The sequence below is a fragment of the Mus pahari genome, chromosome X (assembly GCF_900095145.1).
Source record: "Mus pahari chromosome X, PAHARI_EIJ_v1.1, whole genome shotgun sequence".
Taxonomy (NCBI): Eukaryota; Metazoa; Chordata; class Mammalia; order Rodentia; family Muridae; genus Mus; species Mus pahari.
This window is the reverse complement of record NC_034613.1, coordinates 61,069,854-61,080,292: the sequence shown is the minus strand read 5'-3', so window position 1 is coordinate 61,080,292 and position 10,439 is coordinate 61,069,854. Positions and strand designations below refer to the sequence as shown.

The 10,439-nt window shown below is 42.9% G+C and overlaps 1 protein-coding gene across 1 annotated transcript; it reads left to right on the top strand.

Moving 5' to 3' along the window:
• Nucleotides 1-222: 222 nt before the first annotated feature.
• Nucleotides 223-5,241, top strand: LOC110314087 (melanoma-associated antigen 10-like). The gene is made up of 4 exons (XM_021188560.1): nt 223-287; nt 1,808-1,900; nt 2,636-2,725; nt 3,642-5,241. Exon 4 carries the CDS (start codon nt 3,699-3,701, stop codon nt 4,701-4,703), a length of 1,005 nt encoding a protein of 334 aa, XP_021044219.1. The 5' UTR covers nt 223-287; nt 1,808-1,900; nt 2,636-2,725; nt 3,642-3,698; the 3' UTR covers nt 4,704-5,241.
• The last annotated feature ends 5,198 nt before the right edge of the window (nt 5,242-10,439 follow it).

Here is a 10,439-nt window from a genome sequence, read left to right as displayed (position 1 = left end):
TCAGAAGCTCCCCTAGATACACTGGTCTAAGCTACACTGTATCCTTTTGGAGGTCAAGCATAAAATCTAGGCTTCCCTGTGGGAATGAGCCTCTCCCCAAGCTTTCATATCTGGGTTCCTGGGAGTTTTAGAGCCATTTTGTGAGATTCATGGAGCCCAGAAGCTGCCTCAGTGCTGACTTGTGGAAAACAGCCCCTCCTCCACCCTCTTGCATCCTGGGACATTGAGGATTCAGCGCCATTTTGTGAGGATGCTGGAGGCGGTCTCGCCACACTTTCGGTGTTGAGGTGAGTGCTTCTGTTGAGGTGATGTGGGTGGAAAGGCCCCTTTCAGGATGGATAGTGTCCACATAATGCAGTTTAACCCATTTTGTTAGTGGGGCCACTTGGGGGTTCCCAAAATAATCCTACTCTTGCTCAAGGTTAATGCCCTACTGAACCGGAGAGTGGCCTGGGGAAGCGGCACGCCTACTACAGGGAACTTCAAATTGTTAGCTGCACTCCTGTGGTGAGCACTGTTTTAAATAGTGGGCCAGTGATATTTTTGAGTCCTTTGCCCAGTCCGTCATATATGGAACAATGATGTTTAGTCTTTAACACAGATGCCAATGTTCTTTTCAGAGTGTATTTGGAAGTTTTAAGTGGAATGCAGAAGCTTCAGTTGGGATCCACTAGGAGAAGTGCTTCTCTCACATAACTCAGCACCTAGGAGCCATTTAGGAGTTTCAGATAGAGGAGGAGCACCAATGTCTTTCAGTCATGGTGGGAACTAGGTAGGGAGTTGCAGAAGTCCCACCCCAGATCGAAAGGCAGGGATAGTACACCAAACTGTGTCCTCTATATAGTCCTGAAAATCTGGCTTTAGTACAGAAATAAGTTCCCTCTCCTTTAACAGCCACCACCAGGTACCTGGGGTACTTGGAGTCATTTTTTGTGAGGTCCTGGAGCTTTGAAGATGATCTAGGTTCTGACTTACAAGAGTAAGCCCTGCCACACTACTCTTCCATATCCATATCTGTGGCTGTGAGAACCTGGACCCGTTTGTAAAGTTCCTAGAGAAGAGATGGCCATGAAAAAGCTTTTGTGCTTTTTAAATGAGCTGCATGGATGCTAGCATTTACATTCTGGTTACAGGCTCTCCAGCCAATGTGATTTAACCCCTTTGATATCATGTAGGCACTGAGTGTGCAGCACTTTCCACCCTTCTACTTGCTCATCTGGGGACTTGGGGACTTAAAGATGCTTGTAAGGTTCCTGGAGGGGAGACAACCATTAAAATTGATAAAGGTGCACTTTTGAGACATTTTCTGGCTAGAGGGTACTCAATTAATGCACCCAGTGAGGCCCACTCCTAGAAATGAGTCCCTCGCACTTCAGAACTTAGACTTCCACATTCTCTTCAGCTCTGGGCAAAGTAACCTGATGTAGTGCACCTTTGCTTCAACCTGTAGGGTATGAAGGAGGATCAGGCCTTGTTCTGAGGTAAAGGCCTCAGATCTGTAGAGGTAAGGCACCAGATCCCTGAAGGAGGAACAAGGAGACCCCTGATACTATACATATAAAAGCTGCCTCTGTTGTATGTCCAGACTAATTTGGGGAAGACTATGAACTATGTTTGGGTGTAAGGTGGGGAGCAACGGTGGCCTGGGCCTGAATGATAGATGTGAGGGTCAGCAGGCACCTTGTTAGAAGTAAACAGAAATTCCTTCAGAATCCCCAAGACAAGAATGGACTCCTGATCCTTCTGCCAGTCTTGAGAAGCACTCCAAGAGTGTTAAGATGTCCTTCTTAACTTCTGTGTCTTTCAGGAAGTTAAGACTGAGTAAATGGGATTACCAGAGAAGCAGAGATAGCCACACCTGGTTACCAGAGTAGGTGTGTAGTATCTGCCGGCAATCAAGGTGAGTAGACATGGTAAGAACTGAACATCTGAAAGTACACATCATCCTCCCTACATGGTCTGCCCTCATTCTCCTGCCTAGGATGCTCGGGAAGGGTGGTTGTTGTGGCTGCATTTCCTTTCTGCCTCAGGCCTGGGGATAGGAGGTCTGAGGGATGTGAAGACCTTGGTAGTAAGGTCTTCAGATGTCAAATAAAGAGGAGAGTCCCAGATGAGCCAGACCCCAGACATGGACCTCTTACGATGACTGCATGTTTCTGCAGCCAGGAAGAAGGGACTGTGCTGTCTGCCTGTGTCCTGGGACCAGCTCTTGGGGAAGCTGAACGACCAGCTTACTTAAACTAATTCAGGTGGGAAGGCTGGGAAGAGGAGTACTAGTATAAAGTGAGCCTGTTGGGAAGGACAGATCAGATGAAGATGCTGCATTAAATGGACACAACATGGTCTGGGCCATGTAGGCATCTCTAGAGATCCCACTCAGCATAGAAGCAATGAGAGCACCTGTTCAAACCTTCTGATTATTTTCATGATCTCTTGGTGTCAAGGGACTTGATCTGAGTGTGTGATCTTGTTTATTTGCAGTGGTTCCACCATCTATCATCAGAGTAGGTGTGAACCCCAGGGGATGTTGAAAGTAACTCCAGCTCAGGGCACAGACAGAGGACCCACAGAAACTTATCTCCTGTGACTCCCATGTTCCAGGGCAGGATTGTCAGATCTCTTTTCTTGGTTCTAGGACATTGGTCTCAGAGAACTAAAGACCCTGATTAAAGGAACCCTGACTGAAGTCATCAGAGGGAGGCTCTCAGGTTGGCCAGGACTCAAGGTAAGAACTGAGTAAGTCAAGTCACCTATACAGATGGGGTCTAGCTCTCAACTACTCTCCTGCCAACTGGGGGGACCCTATGGAAAAGAGGTATATCCCTACTCTCCCTCTTGTCCCCTCCCTTCCTCTTTCCTCTGTCTCAGTGGAATGGGCCTTTACTTAAGACATGTAGCCTCAGCTCATCACATGAAGCAGAGCCATAAAGCTAACAGTTGGGCAGGTCCCTCATCCCCTACTTATGAACCACATTTAACTAGAACACCTTTTGCAGTTGCCTTGAATAGTTGCAAGATAAAGGCTCCTTCACTGCCTTTTCAGAGAGGAGGGCAATTTGTTCCAGGGATTTGCCTCAGGACAGCAGAAGGGTGGGGTCCAGGAGTTTGTTTCAGGCCAGTAGATGAGGTAGAGTCCAGGCCCTGACAGGAGACAAGGGAGAACCCACAGTGAACACAGAGGGAATTTGAGAGTTGCCTAACTCTTCACAGTGAAGTTCAAGCTCCTATCTAGAATAGGGATTCAGCATTAGTCTTGCAGTCTATGATTGTGGGATGCCTTATCCTCTCTTACAATAGCTAGGTAAGGGTCTTGATCTGAGGTGATTTCATCAGGGGAAGCCCAGACAGGGTCTAGAGTAAAGCTGGGGTGCAACCACAAATATGTCACAGGTACCCCAAAACTCTTTGCTTAGCCTTATGCACACTTCTGGCAACCCTGAAGCCTCTGCTCTGCCCCAGTTTCAGTATGAAGAAACTTGTCACTGCTCCCCTGTCTCTCAAGAGACAGACCTGACAGGGAGATAGGACTGCTTGTTGCTTTAGAATATTCATAATAGAAAGCCTGTTATTGGCATTTGTGAGCCTTTCCAGTGGAGTAACTGTCAACAATGAATACTTCTACTGTCCCCCTTTCCCCCTAGGTCTCTGGGTCTATATCATCAAGCTCCTGACTGGTGTTCAAGACTAGAATCATCATCATGCCTAGACCTCGGAAGCGTAGGAGATGTATGGTTGAGGGACAGCCCGAGGCCCAAAGTGGGACAGAGGGCCAAATGAGTGCTGCAGTTTCAATAGAAGAAGATTCCTCCTCCTCATCCTCTTCTACTTATTCCTCCTCTTTTCCTTCTTCCTTCTCTTCTACCTCTTCTTCCTATGCTCTAACATCAGGCAACTCAGAGGAGGGCTGTGCTGCTTCTAGAGCATCAAGTCCTTCTCATAGTCCTCCAGGAGCTGGCTCCTCCTGCACTGCTATGATTTCTTCTCCACGTAGCCAGGTCAGTGCAGATTCTGAAGGTGAGGAGACTCCAGACTCCTCACAGGCCCTGCAATGTGGTACTTCATTGTCTACAGGTGAGATAGATGTCAAAGTAGATGAGTTGGTAAAATATCTGCTGTTTAAGTATCTTATGAAGGAGCCAGTCAGCAAGGCAGAAATCCTGAGTAATATCATTAGAAATTATCAGGACCACTTTGCTGTTATATTTAGAGAAGCCTCAGAGTGCATGCAATTAGTCTTTGGCCTTGAATTAAAGGAAATAGATCCTGATGGCCACACCTATATCCTTACCATAGCCCTAGAGCTCACTTATGATGGGATGATGACTGATGTTCAGGGCATACCAAAGACAGGCCTTCTGATCATGGTACTGAGCATAATATTCATGGAAGGCAACTGTATCAGTGAGGACATGGTATGGGGTATATTGAATAACATAGGCTTGTATGCTGGGAATGAACACTTTATATATGGAGAACCCAGAAAGCTCATCACTGATAATTTTGTACAAGAAGGGTACTTGGAGTACAGGCAGGTGCCTGGCAGCCACCCTCCTTCCTATGAGTTCCTCTGGGGCCCAAGAGCCTATGCTGAAACCAGCAAGATGAAAATCTTGATCTTTTTGACCAGCATCAATGGGAGTGATCCTAGATCATATCCAGTGTGGTATGCAGAGGCTTTGAGAGATGAGGAACAGCAGGAATAGGCTAGAAAATTCTGGCCCCTGGTACTACTGCTCTGAGCAGCACACATTATAGTGCACTTACAGTTCCCAATTCAGACAAAGTTATATAGACTCAGTGATGTAAGCAGTGGACCCTCAATCTAGATCTAGTGGGAGGAGCGTATGAGCCACCCCACTCTCTCTGTTCTGTTTGAGTGACTCAGGAATTTTTCCTCTTAGTATTTTAAAATTTTGCTACATTTTCTAGAAGACTCGTTAGGCTGAGTTTTAAGCTTCCAGTTGGTATTAGTCATGCACTTACTGTTGTTTATCCATGTTGAAAAAGCATTGCAATTTTGTAAAACAAGTTGGGATGTTTTCCATCTGATCTGCAATCTGTCACAAGACACCATGGTGTTGGGATTAGTATTTCCTGGGCTATGAGGAAAAACTGGATAAACAGAATAAAATTGTTAATAATAGAATAAAAATAATAATTGTTAATAGTTGCCTTATTATCTTTAGTTTCTTATTCTGGTTAACTAATTAAATTCTACCCTAAATAAAGTATAGTAAATGGACTCACATGCTCCAAACTTTGATTAAGCATATGACCTGTGCAAGGCTGCAAGTGTTAGCAGTTAGGAGTAATAGATCCATGCTTTCATGTAGATGAGGTGAGTGTAGGAGCCACAGCCCTGTGAGGAAGATGGTGAGAAGTCCTTTCAGACCACAAACACTAGTACAGGAGGAGGACTGCCGAGAGGGTCTCCTAGGGTGAACACCACAAGGAAACATGGGAGTTGGGGGAGGGAGACTGCAAGGTAACTAAGTTACAGCCCTTGGGAGCTGTGAGGAGGAGAAACTGGTCTCAGCAGGGGCCATCAGATTAGGAGTGTCTAAGTGGTAGAACATTTGAGTAGCAAATGCCGCCATCTCAAATCACAAACCCAAAATATGCAGACAGAATCCCTGTCCTGAGGCAAGGATGGGAGTTATGGCCGAGTACACCATGTGGCCTGCATGGTTTACCCAGTACCTCTGCAAGGGATCCCTGGCACATAAGAAGGAATCATGGGAAAGCAAGGACTAGAACTTTTGGCCAGGACCTCTTCAGCCCATCTAATCATAAAAGACAGAGCCCACTGTTGAGATGACATTCTAATTCAATTATCTCCAGTGCAATTTGGCCAACCTTAAGGAGGCATTGGTTTGTCATGTTGGTGAATGATTGAACATAGTAATTTGGGTGGAAAAGAAGTTAGGAGTGAGGGAAGCTTCTTTATGATGGAGACTAATACTTGTCAGGATTTTTCACATGAGAGATGATTCAGTTAATTTTATTCATGAAATTTCACTGTGGCTGGTTAGCTCTCTGTGTTCTGCAGTCTTCATGAAGACTGGGAAGGGCAACCATAACCAGAGCATTATTTTATGAAAAATCTATTTTCAATAAAATAAAATTTAAAAGTATTAGTAACATAATAACTAAGGGAACTAACATCCATCTGCCTTTCACACAAGGCACTGCACTGGAGTTTATAAGCAGCAGATGTGTACCAGAAGGTCTGATGAGCAGGCTTTACCACACCTGCTTCCTAGGGGAGGGCCTACGAACTCCTAGCTTTAGGAATTTCCTCTCCCTGTGAATGTGAAGATATTGAAGGAGCCTGAACCATTTCATTGCTCCTGGTCCATTGGTAACCCTCGGACTTTATTTTTTTTTAAAGGATACTATAAAAGTTAATTTTTAAATTTACTTCATTCAATCAATACACAGTATCTATAAGTATATATGGACCTTAAGTTTGGTACATTGATTCACTTTATCAGAGTACAATCTCAATATCACTGGTTAGTGTTCCATTAAAAATTCACTGGACATGAACTATACAAGATATTTGGAAAGGCACCAGAAATACATCAGTTGTATCACCACTACCCTCATAGAGCTTCAATGTCCCCTGGATATACTTGGTTCAATAGCAGTGGGTGGTGATGTTAAAAAGGGGTGGCATTTGTCAAGGAAAGGGGAACAGCTAATGAACTGAGGGGAAGGAAGTCTTTACATATTGTTAAACACTTTGCCTCTTAAAGAGAAGGCTTCCAGTGCCTGGCAAAAACAGAAGTGGATGCTCACAGTCAGCTATTGGATGGAACACAGGGCCCCCAATGGAGGAGCTAGAGAAAGTACCCAAGGAACAACAATATGAACAACCAGTACCCCCAGAGCTCGTGTCTCTAGCTGCATATGTAGCAGAAGATGGCCTAGTCAGCTATCATTGGGAGGAGAGGCCCTTCGTCTTGCAAAGATTATATTACTCAGTACAAGGGAATGCCAGTGCCAGGAAATGGGAGTGGGTGGATAGGGGAGCAGGGCAGTGGGAGGGTATAGGGGACTTTGAGACTAGCATTTGAAATGTAAATGAAGAAAATATCTAATAAAATAACTAAAAAAAATAAGATAGGGCTTCTTGGCTCTATTTAATGTGTTTTAGGTAACACAAAGGCCAAGGGCTGCTCCTCCCACTTATGTCCAACAAGGCCATCCTCTGCCACATATGTGGCCAGAGCCATGGGTCCCTCCATGTGTATTCTTTGGTTTGTGGTCCAGTCCCCGGGAGCTCTGGGCGGTCTGGCTGGCTGACACTGTTGCTTCCCCCATGGGGCTGCAAACCCCCTCAGCTCCTTCAGAACCTTCTCCAACTCCTCCATCAGGGACCTTGTGCTCAATCCAATGGTTGGCTGCAAGCATCCTCCTCTGTTCTTGTCAGGCTCTGGCAGAGCCTCCCAGGATACAGCTATACCAGGTTCCTGTCAAGAAGCAAGCACTTCTTGGCATCAATAATAGTGTCTGGGTTTGGTGTCTACAGATGGGATGGATCCCTAGGTGGGGCAGTCTCTGGATGGTCCACTGGATATGGTCTCTACAGGTTCTATCTCCCCTTTGTTGGGTATTTTGGCTAATGTCCTCCCTGTTGTGATTGAGGTAACCCAGTTACAAAAGAACACAGTATATACTCACTGATAAGTGAATATTAGTCAAAATAGAAGCTTGGAATACCCATGATATAACTCACAGACCATATGAAACCCAAGAAGAAAGATGGTCACAACAAAGTGTGAATGCTACAGTCCTACTCAATAGGGAGAAGAGATTAATCTCTAGGAAGTAAAGAGAGGGAGAGAGGAGGGGGAGGGAGAAGGGGGGCCAGTTCAGTAATTTAATTTTCACAGAATTTGGCTTACTTTTTTCATTTTAAAAATATTTTTTTTAATTTTTTTATGTGCATGGGTATTTTGCCTGTGTGCATGTCTGTGCACCATGTGCATGTAGTGCCCATGGAGCCAGAAGAGGATGTAGGATTCCCTGAAACTGGAGTCACAAACTGTGTACTTGGAGCAGCCAGAGCTCCTGGCCACTGAGCCACCTCCACCTCTTCAGTTTTTTTTTATTTCTTTATGTTGGGAATTGTCTAATTTTTTTGTGCTGTGGGTATCTATTTTTCTTGAAATTTGCAGATTTCTAACTCATTTTTCTAAAACTTTATATATATTTTTTCTTTCAAGATCTTGAACTATATTTCTATTTTTCCATTTATATTTGTCTCATATATCACTATGGTTCTATTTAAGGTCTTATGATTAATTATAAAATTTATTGCTGCTTTCACGTTCATTAATGCTTTTTGTTTGTTTGTTTGTTTGTTTTCGAGACAGGGAATTAAAGACATGTGCCACCACTGACTGGCTAATGTTTTTTTCATAGATGACTTATCTGCTGTTAATCCAAATAAGTGTTGGTTTTACAACTCAAGCATTTCAATTTGAAAAAAATTCTATTTTAAAGCTTGATATATTTGGAAAAAAAAAACTTATCCCTATGGACTATGTTTAACCTATCTATGTTGTTATTTTTGAACCTATAGAATACAGTTCCATATACTAAAATTTTTATATATAAGTATTTTGATCATATTCTTTCTCCTCCAATTTTTTCCAAATTCTCCTCACTTCCCAATTCACTCAACTTCATGTTCTGTTCTCTTTCTCTCTCTCTCAAAAATAAAAAAGATATAACAGTAAAATACAAAAAATAGGCCAGGCAGTGGTGGCAAATGCCATTAATTCCAACACTTGGGAGGCAGAAAGAAGCAGGCAGGTTTCTGAGTTCGAGGCCAGCCTGGTCTACAGAGTGAGTTCCAGGACAGCCAGGGCTACACATAGAGCCCTGTCTCAAAAAACAAAAAACAAAAACAAAAGTCATAACAAAAAACTCCAAATAAAAGAAGTATATACAAACAAAACTAGAGAAAAATTAATAATTGATGAATTTTGAGTTTATCTGTTGCCCAGGTAATTCTGGGCATGAGGCCTGTCCTGAAATGTGGTTGCAACTCAACTAAAAAAAAAAAAAAAAAAAAAAAAACTAATATTTATCCTTTGAAAGTCAGTATCATTTGGAGATATGTTCTGGTAGGGATGGGAGTCTGTTTTTCCTTCTCTTTCTCAGTTCTCACAAGGCCTTCACAGAAGGCCCAGAACAGACTGTCCCAGAACAGTCTCTGAGTTAAGATTTGCATTATCCCTGTTGTATTTGGAAGACACAGTTTACTTGAAGTCAGTCATCTACAACCTCAGTCTTTTAGAAACTTACTGCCTCCTGCATACATTTCTGAACCATGTTTCATTTCTAAATCAGTTTTTTTCATTAATTTATATATTCACTTTACATCTTGATCATAGCCACCTATCTCCTCACAATCCATCCTTCACATAACCCTCTCCCTCCTTTCCCCCCTCCCCTTCTTCTTTGAGAAGGGGGAGTCCCCCCATCTACACAGGTACCAACCCAACCTGGCACATAGTCACTATAGGACTAGGTACATCTTCTTCTACTGAGTCCAGACAAGACAGTCCAATTAGGGAAGCAGAATTCACAGGTAGACAACAGAGTCAGGGACAGGCCCCATTCCAGTTGTTGGGGAACCCGCATGAAAACCAAACTGCACATCTGCTATATATGTGAAGGGGTCTTAAGTCTGTAGATGTGTGAGTTTATTTTTTGGTCTTCAATTCTATTCCATTGATCAACCTATCTATTTTCTATACCAATACCATGCAGTTTTTATTACTATTGTTCTAAAGTACAGCTTTATATCAGGATGGTGATTCCCCCAGAAGTTCTTTATTGTACAGGATTGTTTTAGCAATCCTGGTTTTTTTGTTTGTTTGTTTGTTTGTTTTTCCAATAAGAAATTCAGAAGTGTTCTTTCAAGATCTATAAATAATTGTGTTGAAATTTTGATGGGGATTGCATTGAATTGGTTGATTGCTTTTGGTAAGATGGCCATTTTTACTCTGATAATCCCACTGTTCTTTGAGCATGAGAGATCTTTCCATTTTCTGTTATCTTCTTTAAATTCTTTCTAAAGAGACTTGAAGTTCTTACCATATAAATCTTTCACTTGCTTGCTTAGATTGTAATTATATTGCTTTTCTCCTTTCCATTTTTACCCTCACATCCCTCCTATGTCTTCCACCTTCTCCTCCCCACTCTCTTCATGGTCTCTTTTCTTTATTATTGTTACACATACATATATAACTTTATAAATACAACTTGATGTTTAGTGTGTATTGGATAACCACCTAGTGGTCTCATTCTTGAAGGGTTTTTCTCCTGATCTCAGCATTCTTTAGTTGCCTATAGGATTCAGGACCTGTGAAATTACTCCTTTCATGTTAGCATATATGTACTCTCTCTCTCTCTCTCTCTCT

What these genes read in the sequence shown, in the direction of transcription:
- LOC110314087 (XM_021188560.1), top strand. Translation starts at nt 3,699, where the DNA reads ATGCCTAGACCTCGGAAGCGTAGGAGATGTATGGTTGAGGGACAGCCC.